General features: G+C 40.5%; 2 protein-coding genes across 15 annotated transcripts in view; both read right to left on the bottom strand.

Annotated features, from left to right (window-relative positions):
- The window catches only part of CCDC62 (coiled-coil domain containing 62), a 37144-nt gene extending 33565 nt beyond the window's left edge, over positions 1–3579 (bottom strand). For 4 of the 12 annotated variants that reach the window (XM_026514786.4, XM_026514783.4, XM_026514787.4 and 1 more), the window contains exons 1-2: positions 2955–3123; positions 1261–1453 (exon numbers count right to left, since the gene is read on the bottom strand). In XM_026514786.4, the coding sequence (XP_026370571.1) occupies positions 1261–1453; positions 2955–3047 (286 nt within the window). In that variant the 5' untranslated portion in view covers positions 3048–3123. The other 8 variants (XM_048221481.2, XM_048221483.2, XM_026514782.4 and 5 more) reach the window with 7 other exon arrangements.
- Positions 3580–5490: 1911 nt separating this feature from the next.
- DENR (density regulated re-initiation and release factor) lies at positions 5491–18468 on the bottom strand. Of its 3 annotated transcripts, XM_026514792.4 has the most exons (8): positions 18291–18413; positions 17397–17511; positions 13531–13550; positions 12745–12829; positions 10902–10985; positions 8478–8594; positions 7190–7329; positions 5491–7084 (listed from the first exon to the last, which is right to left on the bottom strand). In XM_026514792.4, the coding sequence occupies exons 2-8, from the start codon at positions 17500–17502 to the stop codon at positions 7040–7042; spliced, it is 597 nt and encodes a 198-aa protein (XP_026370577.1). In that variant the 5' UTR covers positions 17503–17511; positions 18291–18413; the 3' UTR covers positions 5491–7039. The 3 variants fall into 3 exon arrangements, with proteins under 3 accessions (XP_026370577.1, XP_057161929.1, XP_057161928.1); XM_057305946.1 differs by lacking the exon at positions 13531–13550 and having other exon boundaries at positions 12745–12855; positions 18291–18468; XM_057305945.1 differs by lacking the exon at positions 13531–13550 and having other exon boundaries at positions 12745–12855; positions 18335–18420.
- Positions 18469–20055: the final 1587 nt, after the last annotated feature.

Raw genomic sequence — 20055 nt, 5'->3', positions numbered from 1 at the left:
GTATCTCATTATGGTTTTAATTTGCAGTCCCTAGTTACTAATGAGAATCTTTTTTTTTTAAGTAGGCTCCATACCGGGCTTGGAACTCCAACACAGGGCTTAAACTCATGACCCTGCGATCAAGACCTGAGCTGAAATCAAGAGTCAGATGCTTAGCCAACTGAGCCACCCAGGTGCCCCTCAAGTTTCGTATTTGAAAACCAGATACTGTTGACTATATGCAATGTCATCTTCATTAACATATTTGTGTAAGATATTATATTACATCTAATGTGCAATCAAAACACTATGCATATATGTATGTGTGGCTGGCTAGGGTCAGAGTAAAATCAGATGATCATCAAAGAAATGGAAAATAATGCATGTTTAGATTGTCATGTTTATAGAATCCTTTGTATAACAAGAAGATTAAAAAAGGAAGTGCTATACAGTTATCTGTCTACTGAACAGATTTAGTGTTTTCCCTTCTAATATAGTCTGGTATGGATGTAGTGTCACCAGAACATTGAGACTTAAGGGAGGCACTAAACGGATTAAAGAATTAAAATATAGTACAAAGAAAATTTTTGCAAGCCATTTTTGAGACTGCTATATTTTTAAAAGATGACTGTTTAGATACTTAAGATCAAGTTCAACACCAAAAATTTAAAATCTTTGAGTCAGTTCAACAGAAATGGCTAGTCCTATGGCATCTTTATTCATATTCTAGCTCAAAACCAATTTCATTCACCATCACTCTTGACACTTCAGGTTAACTGGAGCTCTCTCCAGCACCCTTCCTACATTTATGCTGTCTGCCCAACCTTAATTCACACTATGCTTGTCCGATTATGAGTGTTCACAAAGGCTTCTTATGTTCACTTTAACCTCCAGGGAAGCAGGGATTGTGTTGAGATATTCTTTCTCTTATCTCTTCTGTGAGCCCCCCCCCCTTTTTTTCCTAACGTATTTACCATTTAAATACATTTGTGTCTCGGGTGCCTGGGTGGCTGTCAGTTGAACATCTGACTCTTGATTTCCGCTCAGGTCATGATCCTGAGGTCCTGGAACTGAGCCCTGCATTGGGCTCCGTGCTCAGCAGGGAGTCTGCTTGAGGATTCTCTTCCTCTCCCTCTGCCCCTCTCCCTCCTCGCACACGTGGGCTCTCTCTCAAATACAAATATTTATTTTAAAATAAATACATTTGTGTCTAACCCATGAGCCTTTCGAATATGCTGGCATACAGAAGTGTGTAACAGATACTGCTAATGTATTTCTGACCCTCTAATTTGCTGCAACGTTCTTCCAAAGTCAATACTTTCTGCCGATCCTCTTCCCATGAAAGAAGTTGTCTCTGATGTACTGCAACCATATCATTGAGCTCTTTATCGCGATCTTTTAATTCCCCAATGAGCAGCTGCAGCTCTTTTCGTTGTTTCTCGATAGTGGAAATCTCAACTTCTGACCCGATGTTCTAAACAGAGAAAGTGGTTTTACATCAAAATAAAACTAATCAATAACATAAATCAGCTGAAGCATATTTTCTAAATAATTGTATCTTCTTTTGCTGCCAATTCAAGACAGTTAAATTATTTTTCATTCACCGGTTATAACATGGCATCAAAATTATGTAAATTTAAATGAGTTCATGCCCACTGTGCACTTTGCCTCTATAATTTTCTGTCATACCACACATGCCACTCTTAAAAAGTGGGACCGTCTGTAAAACCTTCATTGGCTAATCACAAGTAAACTCACTTTGGCATTTTTGTCTTAACTCATTCCTTCTATCAATCAACAATATTATCCCACATTTTGCCCCAGCAATTCTGGATCAATCAAGTAAAGGAAAACATGAAATAATTACTGTTTCAATGTAAATAATTCTCATAGTATCTAGCACACATACTCAGTCTACCAAGAAGAATATAATATTGTGATTGGTCCAAACTCAACACACCTATTTACAAAGGAAAATTTTCAAACATACACAGAAGACAAGGGAACTGTAATAAACTCTCTTATGTTCAGTACCTAAGTCCTACCATTATCAAGATTCTGCCACATGTTTCAATTCTCCCTTCTCTTTTTGTTGATAAAAAAAAAATACACTTCACTCTTCATACATGCATCTCTAAAAATGAACATTTTTTTTGTATCACCACAATGCCATTTCATACCTAATAAAATTATTTACAGTAATTCCCTTTAGGCATATGTCATTTTAAAGACTAGATGGTGAAGTTGGTCTGACCTAAGTGTGAATTCAGAATTAACCACTTTAGTGGCTCTATAACGTTGCACAAGTTACTTAACCTCTCTAAGTCTTGGTTTCCTCACCTGTAAAATGGTAATAACAACACTTCTTAGTTGTATGGATTAAGCAAGATAGACTGTGTGAAGCACTCCACATTACCTGGCACAGCATAAGCACTCAACAAACATTAGCCATCGTTATTTTTTTTCCTAAGGAAAAATTTTAGATACCAACTTAAACATGTGAAAGGGATACATAGTTTTTCCAAACATTAGCTATTATTAAGATTGTGAAGCACATTTTGAAATACGGTACTGCCCCCATCCATGAAATAAAGAACTGAAAGTGTTACTTCAAGAATTCTATCTTAAAAATAGTAGTCGAAGAGGCCGATGTATATCATTACTGCTTTCTAAAAAATAAGATTTCTAAATAAATAATGACGAATGAATTACTGTTACTTACTAGTAACTAAACACAGAAAATGGAATTTGGGTCAAGTGAGTCCAAATCACAAAATTTAAATTCTAGTCTTTGGTAACCATTCATTAATTCATTGATTGACGGAACAAATATTTGCTGAGCGCCGTGGCTAGAGACGTGGTAATGAGCGCGCCGGCAAGGCGCACAAATTCCGGTGTAGGAAAACAGGCAATACGTCAAACATGCAAAAAAAGAAAAAAGCTCATTTCACCGTACTCATGAATGCAAAGCTCACTTTTCGTCGTACACTCATAAATGCAAAGCTCGCTTTCAACACTTCGTGGTAAAACGGAGCTACGAGAGTGCTCCTCCCCTCGCAGGTTACCATGAAGAAAATTTGGACAAGCAGCGAGGCGGCGCATAGAAAAGCAGCTCTCCAAACCGCTCAGGTGTCGTTAAAAAGTGAGCACCTCGTTACCCGCCGCTCGTCTAGGCGCCTGAGCCGAACGTCGTTCTTACTAAGCTAAGGGAACAGATGCGACGCTCCGTTTCTCCTCTTCGTACTGTGTATCGTTTTACATTTTAAGCAGAAACCGTTCCTTAAAAACCACCCGGGTTCGGCAAGAGTGCTCCCCGTCCGGCGAGGCTCGCTGTCCACTCGCACCCGGACGCGCCGGCGGAGACGCTGAGCCCGCGGCGGCCGCTCACCTGGCGCCCGGCGAGGAAGGTCGCCGAAGGGTTCATGGGTGCTTCCTCCGCCCCCGGAGAAAGTCGGTGAGCGCAGCGTCACCTTACAAACGCCATAGGCGCGCCTGCCCGGAGCGGGGGCGAGCCCCGAACCCCGGAGCCCCGCGCCCTCTGCCGGTCCAAGCAAGCACCCAAACCGCCCGCCCAGAGGAACGCGCCCGCCGGCCCCGCCTACGGCGTCGCCGAAGGGCCACCTCGGCTATCGCGAGACCTCGGGTGCGCCCTCCTGCTCTCGCGCGTGCAGGTCGGGGGCTGCAAAGCTCTGAGAAAGTTTATCTGTGGACGTGAGGTCCAGCAGCCAAGGTCCGCGAAGAAACGGTTCTTCACCGTAACTCAGCGAACGAGGAAGCAAATTAAAGGCCGTTTCTGCCCCTGTCACCCCAGTTCATGACAGTTGAGCTGCTCACTTTTTTCCCGGTCTTGTCAGCCGCTGTGTACACCGGGCACTGAGAACTGTACCGGGCCATTCACACGGATACCTGGACGGACGCAGACCAAGCCCCGGTAGTTAGTAGCTGCTGGCCATCCTAGCAGACAGCTCGAAACTAAGAATCACAGATTGAGAGAGGCGGGGAAATGGTTTTTGTTTTTTGTTTTTTGTTTTTTTTGGCTGTTTTGTTTTTTGTTTGACTCTTGAAGCTTTTGAATAGCAGTGAGAACTTTGGCACTTGGTCATGACAAAATCTACCACATTCTGGAGTGAATCTAAGCTTCTTCTCGTGTTATCTCATAGTCATCCTTCTTCCTTTCATTTGTTATACAGAAACTGGACTATGAAAAAAATGATACTTATTATATTTAACCCCTGATCGCTCATCCCCTACTGTTTAACCCATCACATGGCATTAGTGGCAAGACAGATTACCAAACATAGTGTGATAGTATTTCAGCTTTAATTTTTGATTGACTGTGATGAGCAAAGCATGTCCTTGTGTTCATAAAGGACAATCTGGAAAATGGAAAAATTGAAATGTCTTGCTTTGAGGCTATACTGATTTGAGTGGCATTTGCCTCCTTAGGATAGGATTGTGTAGGAGAACCAACAAGACAATATCTAAGATTTAAAATCGGGGAAGCAAATTCTGACTAGTTAAAAGCATCCTATCAGTAGATGACTGGACAGTTAAGTCTTGGTGGAATGAGAAAGATAAAAAGGAATGTGGTTGAATGTCAACTTTCCAGTTAAGGAGCATTTCAATTCATGTTTCCCAAATTTCACTATTGTTAAAATGTGGCATTTTTCTACCAGGCAACCACATGCCTAAAACTCTCTAAAAGTATGTGTACAGGGGCACCTGGCCAACTGGGGGAAGCTGCTACTCTTGATCTCAGGGTCCTGAGTCCGAGCCCATTAGGTGTAGAGATTAGATAAAAATATAATCTTAGGGGCACCTGGATGGCTCAGTCAGTTAAGAGACTGACTTTGGCTCAGGAAATGATCTCAGGGTCCTGAGATGGAGCCCTGCAACAGAATATGCACTCAGTGCAGAGTTGGCTTGGTACTCTCTCCCAACCCCCACCAAAATAAATAGATTTAGAGAGAGAGCACGAGTGGGAGGGGCAGAAGGGCAGAGGGCAGGGAGGGGGAGAGAGATCTCAAGCAGACTCGGTGCTGAGCACAGAGCCTGATGAGGGAGAGCTGTATCTAAGGACCCTGAAATCACTACCTGAGCCAAAACCAAGAGTTGGACACTTAAGAGACCGTGCTACTCAGGCGCTCTTACCATGTATTTTGTCCTAAGCAACAGCTGACTTACTGAGGCTTCTATGTAGTAACTAAAATGGAACGTAAAATCACTTTTTCAGCATCAATTTTTTTTAAGAGAATAAAATACTACATATCAAAGCTGGGTTTGCATTTAAGTTGCCAGCTTAATTGCAGCAAATAGTTTACAATTATAACATAAGGCTGTTTAAAGGTTAGTACTCTTTTTGCTAAAAATACCAGACCGTGAAAACGTTTACCATACATAAAGAGAATGTATGAATTAAAGTCAATCCCTGAACTTAGCACATTTTAATCAGAGATTAAACTAATCCTGCATTTTAAATTTGAGGTCGAAGAAAAAGATTCACACATGTTATACACAAGGACAATTTTAATCCTCCATTATCCTGCAGTAACATCCACTGCTGGCTTTATATGGATTAAAACTGCATTTGCCAAGAACTGTGAACATTGAGAATCTTTACACGAAGTCACATGGTTGATACAGGCACATAGACATCTTCCAGCACCAACAGAATACATACACAACACATACCAAATGGTCTTGATGGATAAATTTGCTTCATCAGATACTCATATTTAGTAAAATTCACAGTTAATGCAGAATTTCGTTTTAATTTGCATCTTCATTACACATGTTTCCTAAGATTTTAATTATTTAAAAAAACCACTCACTCATTCAAGGTTGTAATTTGCATGGCAATAAACAATGGGTTCTAAGTTTCTTAAAGGTGTCTATAGCAATTTAAAATACCAGGACGTCTTCTTTTCAATCTGTAGAACTTGACTTAAGACCTTTATAAAAACAAAGTTTAAATTCATTCAGTGCATTTATTAAAATTCATTGTCACTGTTTCTCTTCTGAGAAAGACTCATTTCAATTGCTATTTCCCAGACGATATATATATATTGAGTATCAGTGTATATTCTTTTCAATTGGCTAGCAGAATTTTACTTGCAGAACAGATAGCCAGAACAAGAACTCGGCAGCATCTCTGAATGGCCTTCCACTCAAAACAATGGTGATAATAACGTATAAAATGTATTTGGGGTCTGCCCCCCACTGAAAACCACCAAACGGGTTTCCAAAGTATTTTTGGAAAATATTTTTTAAAATATGCATAATATTCTACCACATGGTGCACCATCATTCATTTCCCAATTGTTCATTTGTATCAGTTGCAATTCTCTTATATTTATGAGTAACATTGTGATGAACACCCTCACCCACAGTTTTAAGCAAGAATGATTCTATCTTTAGGATAATGTCAACTAAGTGGCTTACTGGGTCAGACTGCAGATGGTTTTAAGGCTTTAATATACTTTACCAAATAATCTCCAGAAGAGCACGAACAACTCCTACCAACATTAAGTTAATGTGACCACGAAGTGGACCGGGTTGGTAACAATGACGCAAATTCAACCACAAATCTATTAGATGCCCAAGCATCTCAAAACTATCACACCAAAGAAGCAAGGAGACAGTTAATAATGGTGATGAAGCCAAAATTCAAATTCTTTAAAATATTACTCAGCTTTAAATCACAATTTCCTTAAATCATGATTATTTTAAGATAATAAACAGAAAAGCTTTGCACAAAAAATCTAGTGTTTTTCCAAAAATAAAAAGTTAAAAAGAGAAAGAGAAAAGTCAGTACCAAATGACCAAAAATTTTTATTTGACTAAATTCTATTTCATGCATAAGCATGACAGTCTCCCCTGTTCATTAGACTTTGGCAATAAAAAAAACAAGCAGCCTTATACAGAACAGTGAAAATGCCAAGGGTGAGGGTAATCTACAGTTTTACTGTAGGATAAATATATATATTTTTAAAAGGCCTCTCTCCCTTTGGCCATATCAATTCTCAGTTCAGATCATTAAATAGAGACAAATTTTCAAAAATCACTTCTTTACTTCTCCAAGATCTTCGATGCTATCATCATCCACCTATAAAACAAATAATTATATCTCATGAATTGTGGTATCAGATAACATGGAAGCAACTTGCTTTAAAAACTTATATCCACAGATGCACATGTTCTACCAACTCACCTCTGGCCATTTTTCCTGAATGACATCAATTATGTCATCTGTAAAGTCTCCCTGAATGATGATTTCATCCTCTCCTGTTACTGAGGCACCACAGGAGAATTTTTGAGCAAAAAATCTTTGTGCTTCTTTAAGATCAATTTCTGTTATTGAAAAAAAAGAAATAGCAAGACTATAATTGGAACTGTTTATCAAAGATATTTTTCCATTTTGAAATTTAATCTGCATCTTAATTTCATAAAACAGACTGCCTTAATGGGTTTTATATTCCTTTCATGATAATTACAAACTACCACAGGCAGTGGTCTTAACCATTCAACTTAAATTTTCAAGGTCAAATAAAGCTTCAGTTCATAAAAATAGCATTATTCAGGGGGAATGGGGTAAGCGGGTGATGGGCATTAAGGAAGGTACATGATGCAATGAGCACTGGGTGTTATATGCAACTGATGAATCACTGAACTCTACCTCTGAAGCTAATAATACACTATACAGTTAATTAACTGAATTTAAATAAAAATTCAAAAATTAAAGGTGTATCCTATCTCTCTCTCTCTCTCTCTCACACACACACACACACACACACACACACACACACACACAAAGCGTTATTCATATTATTCATACCTCATATGGTAAGACCAAAATAAATCCAGGAACGTGTTAATTCCAAGCATTACATACACATTTCCAAGTACAATGAAGTTCTTTTGTTTATCCCTTTTTACAAGATAAATAGTTACAGTAGGGAAACAAACCTATTATCTAATGATTGTTTTTCAACTGTGTTGTCACAGGAAAGAATCTTGGTTTACAATTTCTCTGTTCATTCAAGGCCTCCAGAAGGAGCTCTGAAGCAGGATATTTTACTGATACCCACATTCCCTCACCCTCTACTATTGTTCCCAGAGGGCACAAGCCATTTTGCAGCCTTTTGCCATCTAGCTTACAGGGACAGAAGAGCAGTACTGATAGGCTTCAAAAGGAATCCTACCTAGCCCTCCTCATTCCACATAAAATGTGTCCAAGGAGGTATTCTGTAAAGGAAAAAGTTAAACTAGTTCCCTTTGCAAAAGATTTTTAAATTTCTTCAAAATCTGACTTTTGAGGCTATAGTTAGACGTACAAAATCTCATTTTGTATCTTCTTAGCAAAAAATAGACCTGTGAAATTTTCATGATGCCAGATTAAAAGAGATGGAAAGAGCAAGACAGAGACAGAGGGAGGGAGGCAGAGAGCAACAGAGAGAATATAGTTCACACATTTTAAACATACTTAAGCTTGAACTCACCGAAAGTTGCAAGGCCACATACTCTTGTTACATATTTCTTCTTTGCTCTAGGAATTTTGGCTATTGTAACCTTTTGTGGTACAGTCTTCTTTTTTTGCTTTATTTGACCCCTTCCACCTTTATTTATTTAAAAAAAGAGCTCAGCATCAATGGTTTTGTATTTAACAAAAAGAATACTATCTTTAAGCTTATTAATTTTCAAGAAGTACCAAATATTATTTCTAAAGTTTCTTCTTCTAATACAAAACTAATAAACACATGCATGAGTATTCATTCAATAAATATTTATTAAGTAATATGTACCAAGCACTGCACTAACGGCTGATGACACAAAGAGTCCCTGCCCCCTGGAGGGGCTCTTAGTCTAATGAAGGAGACAAAAAAAAAAGTTTAATAATTACTGCCACTGATATATACTATAACAGGATCCATGAATACGGCACTACCATAGCTTTGCAGAGGAATCCGGAGGACAGAAAAGGTTTTCCAGAAGAAAGGGCATCTAAGTTCTTGCAGAAGAAGGAACTGTCCAGATGAAAGCAGAAGGGCTGGAGAGAGACAGTAAGAAAGGATATCCCAGGAACAGGGAACGAGTACAAAGAGAAGGCATTATACTTGAGAACTACAATTCTCATTCTCAATGAAGGATGCTTATGGATATGTAGGAGATAAAGCCAGAAAAGCAAGCGATTACCTACCAGTCATTAAAGGACCAGCACATCAAGCTTTGCTATTTGATTTTATATTGAGGCAGAAGAAAAGCCACTGAATGAATAAAGGAGTGAAAAAAACAGATTTAGGCTTTAGGAGATCACTCCACAGCATGAAGGGTGAGCCTTTAAGGAATAAGGCTGACAGAGGGCTACTAGAGGCTCCTACATCAGTTCAGATGGAAATTAATCAAAATCTAACAAAGCAGTGGTAATGGTAATGGCACAGGGTAGAGTAAGGAGGAGAAATAACAGAATTTTGAACTGATTAAAAGGAATTTAAAAAAAGAATTAGTACTAAATAAATTAAGGAAGATGACTACTAAAAAAAAAAAACGATTAAAAGGAGCAAAGAAGGGATGCCTGGGTGGCTCAGTCGGTTAGGCGTCTGCCTTCGGCTCAGGTCATGATCTCAGGGTCTGGGATCGAGTCCCACATCAGGATCCTTGCTCAGCGGGGAGCCTGCTTCTCCTTCTGCCTGCTGTTCCCCCTGCTTGAGCTCTCTCTCTCTCTGACAAATAAATAAAATATTTGAAAAAGAAAAAAAAAGAGGAGTAAAGAAAAGAGAACCCAAGATGAGTGTCAGGTTCTGGCTCAGATGAATGGATAAAGTATGCTGTCATGAACCAAAAGACATAGATTTGGGACTTAGTAAGTTTGGTTTTTTTGGAAATACTGCATCTGAGGTGCCTGTGGGACCATGCACATTGCCAGTCTAGAGACACGGGCCAGGACTAAACGTACAGATTCAGGAATTTCAAGTGTAGAATGGTGTCAGAAGTTAGGGATGTGAAAGAATCATTCAGGGAGAAAACAGCAGAAAGAGGAGGTAAGAGGATCCTGGGAAATACAACTTTTTAGGGACAGAAGGGAGCAGAAAAGTCTGCACAGAAGACCGAGGAGGAGTGACAGGGAGGATGAAGAAAGAAGTCTGTCACAAAAACCAAGAAGTACAGCATTTCAAAAAGAAGTGTGTGCTAAAATGCTCTTATTGCTTAGCAATTACTGAGCCACCGATGACCACTATTAGAGGAATTTCAGTGGTATGACAGCTTAGCACAGAATGAGGCATGAACAATGGAGAACAGAAGAGCAAGGACAGCGAGTCTAGTCTTACTACAAAAGTCTGGCTAAGAGCGGCAGGGTAAGGGATAAGGCAAACAAAGACATGGGCTCTTGGGGGAATTTTTCCTGAAAGATGCACAGTCCTTATTTATAAGCTAATTTTAATCATAGGGGAGAAAAATTAAGGCAGAAGAAACAAGCAGGGACAGGATCCGGAGTACAGGAATTCATTTTAGAAGGAGGTAGACAGGTATACACAACAGCTATTTAAAAAAAAAAAAAAAAAAAATTCAACTGAGCTGATATCATGAGAGAATAAAACCTTTATCAATGTCCTCAACTCAAACTAAATAGAATGCACGGGTATTTTAATAAGGTAACGACGTTTTCAAGTCATAAACAAGCTGGCTGGTTGCTTTTTGCATATGTACACAGGAAATAAAGCATGTTTTCTTAGGTCCAATGTACTGTAAAAGCCCAAATCATATGACATCCAGTCATTCTGAGAATATGATTCCGTGTCGCTCTGTGGGGTGCGCATATGGAACTGCAGCAGCAGGAAGATATTACTGGCTTTGGGACTGTCCGCATTTCCTCTGACAGAGGGAAGGTGCGTTTATATAAATCAAGCCATGGATTTACGCCTTACCTCTCTTCTGCTTTTTCTTCTCTTCCTCTTCCCCTGCTGTGCCTTGACCCTCATTAATTCCAGCTTCTTGTTTCGGTGAATTTTCTAGATGTTAACGATGAAATCCAAAAGCATTAACATTACTTCAAAATAACCTTAAAAAAATCACCTTTGAGCAATTTCATACACAAATAAGGCATCCTGCCAATAACTGAGCGTCCCGTTTATAAAGTAAATGATTATATTGCTAAATTCCTATCCAGTCTAATTCTGTTCATTATGGTTAAGTGCATGGTGATAGAAGACAAAACAAATTCTTTGATATGTGAAGATTAGGATCTTTTCAGCACATGAAAGGAGCACAAAACACTCAGACTCTGCAGGAATGTTTAGCATCTAAACACACTAATCTAGGTAACAGGAAGTCTGGGCCTAAGAAGACTCCTTCCTCGGGTCTTATGTTCTAGGCAGGTCATGGGGGGGGGGGGGGTGACCATGACCACACAGACTGTAACAGCCAACTTTAGGGTTCTTATCCAATCACAGACAATGACTGTAGCTACTATCCAAAAAGGCCTTCTATGAAGTTTCAGGGGTTGTGCCTCTTGGAAACAATCTGACAATCAAAGCAGCAAATAGTGGAATAACACTGGGTACATCTGATAGGCCTGTTTCCAGCCCAGGCTTTCCCTTCTTCCTGCTACTGCCTTCATTTCCACCAATTTCATAAGAGAAGCCAACAGTTTTAACAAAATGAAGAAAATCTGTTCTCTGCAGTCTTCCCTTCCTCTGGCAACAGCAACTCCATTCTTCTAGTTGCCAAAACCCTAGATGCCTCATTTTCTCACATCCCACATGCAGCACATCAGAAAGCCCTGTCAGCTCTACCCTCAAAACACATTGAGAACCTGCCTACTTTCCCCGCCTCCACTGCTACCATTCTGGTCAGGTCACCATGGTCTCCTGATGCAATTATGGCCGCAGCCTCTAATCTGGTCTCCCTTTACTGCCTGTGCCCCTCTTCAGTCTATTCTTTTGCACAATAGCCAAAGAGATGCTGTTGAAACAAAAGTTAGATCTTATCGCTCTTCTGCTCAAATCCCTTCGATTGCTCCACATCACATTCTGAATAAAAGCCACACTTTAGGTGTGGTCCTCCATTACTTCTCTGACTTCATCTCTGACCCTTCTCCCCCTCCTTCAATAAGCTGTAGACAAAAAGGCTTCCTTGATGTTTCCTGAGTATGACTGGTAACCTTTTACCTCAGGGCCTTTGCACTTGCCCCGCAAGTGGAATGTTCTCCCAGATAGCCAGATGACTCACTCCCTCACTTCCTTTAGGTCTTTGTTCAAATGCAGTCTTTTCAGCAAAATCTTTCCTGCCACTACCTAAAATTCTCCCCAACAATTCTTATCTTCCCACTGCCTGCTTATCACTACTTAACATACTTATTTTATTTGTCTTATTTTACTTAAGTCTCCCCTTCTAGAACATAATTTCCAAAGAGTAGATCTTTTGTTTACTGCTTTATCCTCAGCATCTAAAACAAAGTGTAGCATATAGTATGCTCACAAGAAATAATTTCTTAAATGAATGAATGAAAATGCACTTGCTCCTAAACCATTACTCTTCTTATAAGAAGTTATCCTAAACTGTCTCAGAGAGATAAGACACATGAAGCAGTGTGTGATTCTATAGAAGCAATTTTAACCCAAGAATGTAAAATAGTTTTGAAGTTAATAGACATAAATACAATTCTGTAATATCCTACTAAAGGAGCACTTTCATATCTTTAAAATAATGCCTTATGTGCATTTGTTTATGATATACAAGCTTTGATGAAAGAAAAAAGAAGGTTCATACCTACAGTAAGTTTTGCAAACTCATTTGGAAAATTCTTCTCTAACCACTGTCGACATTTAGCAACATCAGGCATATATTCACAGTACTGGGGGGTTGGGGGGTGAGAACAAACTGAGTCACAACAGAACATTTTCAATCAACAAATACATTTTAATTAAGTCATTCCCTGTATCTGCTATATTAAGACAGATGAAACTAACTACTCCCACCCGACATCTTATCCACAGGAATTCTGTTTGACCAGGAAATGCTCCATAAGAAATTAGAATTTAAAAAGGATTAAGCACCTCCTCACTGTAGTAATGTATTTTTTTCCCCATCAAACAGAAGGGCCATTAGAAAAAGGAGCAAACAGTAAAAAACGAGCATGTTCATTTCTTGCTTGGGCACAGAGGTGTCTCACTATTTTTGTGACTTGCCCACAGATCCTGACTCAGCAGCTTATTAACAGAAAATCTTATACATAATTTTAATTTATGCTTTCCTCTGCTTAGACATTAGATTTGGCTTTAAGGCTACTCTTGTTTTATTGGGTAACTATTCATAAGTTCCAAGCAAAAGTCCAAATTGGTCAAGTAAAAGAGGCACACATAAGATACTAAGTCTAAGGAAAACAAATTTCTAAGAACATAAAATTATTCTAATCCAAAGTTCTCTATAAAAAGTTGAAACTCTACTGTCAAATGACAGAACGTGAAAAATTAAAAAAAGTTCTCAGGCTAGCTCTAAAATCAATGACCTCAAATGCAGAAAGTAAAAAAAGAAAAGAATTTTAAAAGGACTTACCTCTGTTGGTAATGAACAGACTGGGAAAATGGAGAAAAAAAAAGATTGGAAAATTTAAATATATAAACACACATGGGTAACTTTTATTTTAAATCTGACAAAATGCTTCATTTCTACTTTCTCCTATAATTCTGTACCACTTTTCAAATACTACCCATCATGCTTTTTTTTAAGGTAAAAGGCACATGGTTCATAGAGATATTCTCTTATATATTATTTTTTTCTTAATCTAAAGACCATAAGCCTCAGCTGATGGAACATCAAACTATACTATCCTGCATATCTTAAAGTTTTACCATAACTACTCCAATGGGTCTGAAGTTAAGCTGGGAACAATTCCCCACACAACAAAGCTTGAAAGGAAATGGTTATTTCTTTTGATAGTTTTACCAAACTATCATGTGTTCATACTAACACATTTACAGACTTCAGTAGCACTTTTGCTACCATTTCTTTGCAATATACGTTTCCTTTTCTTTTTCATACTGTGCTACATACGATTATGCAACTGTAAAGCCAGAGGGAACGCGGGTTCAATTTTGTCCTCGTATAGGCTGCATGGGCTGAAGAACTGAATAACTCAAAAGGCTTCCTGATTTTAAATAGAATTCTGTTACTGGGTCAACTATTTTGTTTTTAAGATGAAGAACTGAGTAGTTCAGTGTGCCTAATATCTTGAAATTTGTGAGGGAGAAGAGGGGTAGTGCACCATTACTCATCACATCAATTATCGTTATATGCATTATTATGTGTCATCATCACCACCCTGTAAGAATCACCACATCTGCATTACCAGTAGGTAAGTAACCCACTGCATCTGGTGAGTAGAACAGGATTTGAACCCTGGTCAGTTTCTGAAGCTCTTAACCACGACATCAGATTACAGGACACAGACAGGCAGTGCAGCTGTGTGCCAGCCACGTGACAGTGGTATGCCCTCTCCTCATCCCACCATCACTTTTTAATAGATGAAGCTCTAAAAAAGGTTAAATAGCTCAGAAAAGGACAGAAGTATGTGGCCGAAGAAAACTAGCAACTCTTTATATCAAGTGTGGAGATCTTTCCACCAAAGCTCTCCATAACCAGAGCTCTACAATCCTCAGAGTTCAAGTTCAGATATCAGTAGGTACAGATATTCAGCCACACTTTCAGGACAGGATTATAGGTTAAATACCATAACAGTAAATACAAAAGCTATAAAACTTGTATGCCATTTCAAAGAACATTCAGTTCAACAAAATTCTAATACAATGAAAATATGTGGACAGTTCACTGTTATTTGCTTTCAAAGTCAATTTCCCGGGGCGCCTGGATGGATCAGGTCATGATCCCGGGTCCTAGGATTGAGGCCTATGTCGAGCCCCGTGTTGGGCTCCCTGCTCAGTGGGGAGCCTGCTTCTCCCTCTCCCTGCCATTCACCCTGCTTGTGCTCACTCTCTCAAATAAATAAAATCTTTAAAAAATAAATAAATAAATAATAAAATTAAGTCAATTTCCCCTTCTGTAAACCATAGCTTTTCGACACACAGATCTAGCAGTTATCGAATTTCACATCACTAATAGTGGAATAACCTGACATTACGTACTTGCTGATGTGATGCAACAAGAAAAACAAGGCATCGCCAGCCATGAAACCTGCTATGGTCTGAATGTTTGCGTCCCCTCAAAATTACTATGTTGAAATCCTATTATCCAATGTGATCGTGTTAGGAGGTGGAGCTTTTGGGAGTATTATTCATTCTTCTTGACAGCCTCCTGAAGGAGGTTCTTTAATGGATGAGGGAACTGGCCAAGGTCACACAACTGAGTAAATGGCTGAGCCAGGATTCCAACTCAGATTGAGTCTGAAGTCACAATCCTGAAGACAAAATGTCTCCCCAGAAATGACCCCATTCTACCTACCCTTGTTTCTCATTCTACTCCAACCAGCACTCTGTTCCAATCAGCCCTTTCTTTTCCCTCTCCCCTGAAGACACCATATTAAATCTTACCAACATACTGTTCTTACACATTCCTTCCCCTTTCCTTGCAAATTCTACCCTTTATCTAAGGCTTCTCATTTCCTTAGAAATTTCCCTACTTCTTTTCCTCAACATCTAATTCATAGTTATAATCACTACTATTTACTTTAGCAATTAATATTCCCTAAGTGCTTCTCCTATAACTAGACCATAAACTCCTTGAGGAAGTAACCCTGTCCCCAGCTTAGTGCCTGGAATATCAATACAAACTAGGGAGAGAAATGAAAATAAACCTTTCTCAAAAAGGTTAGGGATCTCTGGTCAACACAAATTATCTCTGGGGTGGTTTGCATATTTAGTGCAGTTGTTCAAAAGTCCCATTAGCAGTCACATAAGCAATTTAACAGTGCGGTTTTCATATACCGTATTTCAACAATCCTAAATTTTTTTCGTTTTTATAGGGATACATCTTATAATTATGGCATGTCAATCTGATGCTTTTTTTCTTTTTTAGTGGAACATAAAATAATGGTGAATCTCACAAAATACGGAGGCTTAGATTAGATGAAATAGGGTACAAAGAACAACAGCTCTTAACTACATCTGACAAAGATAAATAAAACTATACTAAACTAGTATACTTCTCAAATAAAACTTATTGTACTATGTTCTTGTGTTAGCTACTATACCAGAAGCTTTATACAAATCACCTGACATAGGATATAATCATCATTTTCATTGTACAGACCTTAAGAAACAGACCTTTAATCCTTAATCAAATTAGGTAACCTGCCCAAGGACACATAGATGGTAATGTTAGAGTCAGGATGCAGACCCTGGTCTGTGACTCCAAAGGCAAACAAGATGACCAAATAAGACCAATATCATAACAAAACTCAATCAACCCTAAAAAAGTTCCCCCGCCTTACTCTTACTGCATGCCCATACTCTTACTGAGGTATTTTATAATAATTTTTAATATCAAAGATATCTGATAAGTGGCAAGTGGACAAAATGTTTTAACTCGGTGACATTCCCTCTCCTTCTGTAGTACTTAAACTCCAGATGATGTCTCTATTACACTCACAAAACGTAAAGTCTCCAAACACAAGGACCTTTTCTGACTTATTCACTACTCAGTCCCTAGCACCCAAAACACTGTGAGGCACAGAATAAGTGGTCAAAAATATTTCCTGAAAAAAATCGGTATTTACTCGCCCCTTTGCTATCCTGTACCTCTAAATTTTTCTGGAACTTTCCAAAATGCTAATAAAATTAAAGCATTTCCAATTCACAAATATTTCTGTGCTGAAAATGACGAAAAACACACAAAGAAAAAAAGAATCCCAATTCAATCTAATACACATATTATGAATCAAACCAAGAACACCTTCCCAAGACTGTCCTACTCCAATCTCATCATCTTCCATTCCTCACTGACACCCTCCCTATACTATATCCACACTATACTGTGACCAAATCTGCTCATTTCTCCACAGACGTGCATCAAGTCTTTTCTAGCATAGCTGCTCACTTCATCTGGGATGCCCTTCCCGACTTCCTCATCCGGTCCTTGTCATCTCTTCAGACTCAGTATCTTCCAAGAAGTCCTCCTTTAATAGCCAGACTAGCAAGTAACACCAGATTGAAATAATCTATTTGCATATCTCTATTCCAACTGGACTGTAAGCTTCTCCAGCCAAGTAGCAAGACACAAGTCATACAGGTCGGGGAAAATGTTAACCCATGCCTCCTCTTCACCAACGCACCCTCCACCCCCCATTAAGGATTTCCCAAATAACAAAGACAAATGACAAAAGGATTAATAGGATCAAATGTGATACGACTATCACAATGCATAAAAATAAAGTGAGCAAAAGCCATTTCCTGCTTTGTAACACTTGCCTCCACAGTAAAGGACTCGAAGTGGGTAGTCTGCATCTAACTTGGTATTGCCCCTTGGGTCTCCTTTGCAATCATGCCCACCGGATTCGGAAATATCAGCAGCCATCTCACAAACCTGTAAGCAAGGAAAATAACACATTTTCACTATTTCGGACCAAGACCCCAAAGAGGCACTGTTCAGATGTAGCCTCACCTCCTCCCACTAGAAATACCTCAACCCTAAACCTGTTTCAATTTTGTTCTTAAGAATACAAGCTGCATTAGGATTCATAAAATATGAGCAATTCTGGGCGCACCATTACCAGCTCCACAGGTCTACAGGGAAGCAAGTGACAGGAGCAAAAGGACCGTGAAGAATGGGGGTGGGGGTGGGGGCGCACTAGTGGAAAGAGGGAAGCAATGGGATAATAAGATGGGGAGGATGATCCGTAGTGATGGGACAAAAGGTCTGGGGGTGATCTGGAAGGGATGCAAACTGCAGCAATAAAGGCCACAAAGCAGCTGGACGAAAAGAGGCTGGAAAAGCCTACGAAGGGGTGGGTGACCAGAGGTGCCCAGAGTACAGGGGGTGAGGGTAGCTAAACGCCAAGGGAAGGACACAGGAATCAGGGAAGGGGATGGGAGTGGGAGGGGGCGGGGAGACCAGAATCTGAAGAGAGAAAATGGGGGAAGAATCAGCAAGGGGCAGAATGTAAGAGCACTAGGGCGACAAGGGCGGCCAGGAGTTAGGGGAACATCTGAGGCGAAGGGGCCATCCCGGGGACACCAGAGGGGCCCATGTGGGCGGAGGTGTGGAGACGCCCGGCCCGGCCCCCTTCCGCCAGGCAGAACCTCGGCTTCCCCCACGCTCTCTACGAGCTTCTCGGAAGAGGGAGAGACACGAGGGGTCGTTACCCGGGCGGTCGCACAACCCCCGCCGCCTCCGCTCCCGCCACTACCGCCAGCTGAAGCGACACATGCAACTCCTCTTCCCCGGCCAGGGCCGCCTGAAAGCCCGTCTGCCAGCCGCGGTCCCGCGAGACAATAAGCCTTTATCGCGAGATTCAGGCCGCCGCTGGGCGGCTGTCGCGAGAAGCCTGAAGGCGGAGGCGGAGGGGCACTGAAGAGCATGCGCGTTTTGCTCGGGGGCGGGGCCAAGCCGCCGAGCGGCTGACAGCCAGTAGGCGGTGCTCGTTACCCGCGGGAGAGAATGGGCGGTCAGCGTGTGGCGCGCGGAAGCGGGCACGGATAGGAAAGTGGGGACGTGCGCTGAAGTCATCAGTGACTCCCTATTAATGAACTGGGGAATGTTGCTCCGCGTCTGGGGTGCATCCTGGAGTCCTGACTAACCTCTAGCCTGTTGGATAAGTCCCTCCTCCGCGGGGGGATGGCAGCTGGAGAAGGCGTTTGGTTTCAACACCTTTCTCTGCATTGGCTGAATTATTCTTGAAAAGATGATGTCAGCGCTACTTAGATTGTTCTCCTCGCCCATAATCTCCCCACCCTAGCAGCTATTTTCATCACCCTCCTCGTATTTACCTATCCTTACATGTGTTGTAAATTGGAATTAATCTCTCCGGTCTCAGGCTTTCTCTCGGCAGCCTGAAGCCGGGTAGACGTAACCACACGCGGGGCGTCTGAGCTTTGCTTCCATCTAGTTGTTTTCATTCAGGAAAATCCCTTCCTAACCGTGCTCTGCCTGAGTCCCATTTGTGAAATGGAAACAACACTACAGTGCTTGCAGACCTGTGAGGGTTAGGAAAATGATGACCAAAACGTGCTTTGTAGCTGGTGGAGTTTGCTATTCTGTATTTTGTTTTGTCATGCACCTCATTCCCATCCTTCCCTGCCAACTTCATTTGCCCCCCCCCACCCTTAAATTTTCTGCTCACGATTTACTTTGCGTGCACAAAGCCATCTGGCATAATCTTTTCCACCAGGGACTGTGGCTTCCACTCTGACGTCTTTCTTAAGTAAAAGAGGAGTCCCTCCGCTCCCCCACAGACGAGTCGGTTCTAGGTAACTAGTGAAAGAAGATCTTGTTCCAAAACATGGTTGATTCCACTAATAATAGCTTTCCGTTTCGATAACTTCCATTTGACACCCACCTGCCACTATGTGCCAATAACCCGCTCATTTGGGAAAATAGAGTCCAGGTGGATTTATTCCACAACATTTTCTTGAGTTCCTATTATGCGCCAAGCCCTGTGCTAGGCACTGGGGATACACTGAACAAGAGACAAAGTGCCTACTCTTGCTAAACTTAACAGTCTTAAAAGTGATAGCTGATTTAATCCTTACACTAACCCTATGAGGATATTGTCTTCAATTTCCAGATGGTAAAACCATAGCTCAAAGGTGGAAATGAATTAAGTTGACATGTGCTTAAGATCACACAGCTAATAGCATATTTTATTGATCTTAAGATGCATATTTTTTACATTTTAATATCTCATTCCAAGACGCATTGCAACGGACGAAGTTTTAGCATTGTGCCGTAGTTTAATTGGGAGCTTTTTTTTTCTTAGTGATGCATAGAATAATGGCATCCCATAATCAATGGCATCTTAGATGTGATGAAATACGGCTAAGTCCTGTGTGGTAGACCCAATGGCTTCAGTTCCATTCCCCACCCTTTTCCTGTTGTACTTCCTAAAGATGGGAGTGCCGGACCCCCAGA

The sequence above is a fragment of the Ursus arctos genome, unplaced genomic scaffold (genome assembly GCF_023065955.2).
Source record: "Ursus arctos isolate Adak ecotype North America unplaced genomic scaffold, UrsArc2.0 scaffold_34, whole genome shotgun sequence".
Lineage (NCBI taxonomy): Eukaryota > Metazoa > Chordata > Mammalia > Carnivora > Ursidae > Ursus > Ursus arctos.
The sequence above is the reverse complement of the archived record's forward strand: the minus strand, read 5'-3'. Positions and strand labels throughout refer to the sequence as shown.

Excerpts from the sequence above, each read along its gene's own strand:
- DENR (XM_057305946.1), bottom strand. The coding sequence starts at position 17,502 with ATGGCTGCTGATATTTCCGAATCCGGTGGGCATGATTGCAAAGGAGAC. Across the intron at positions 8,595-10,901 it reads GAAGAAAAAGCAGAAGAGAG|GTGGAAGGGGTCAAATAAAG; the intron begins GTAAGGCGTAAA and ends AAATAAATAAAG. Across the intron at positions 7,330-8,477 it reads ATGTGGCCTTGCAACTTTCG|AAATTGATCTTAAAGAAGCA; the intron begins GTGAGTTCAAGC and ends TTTCAATAACAG.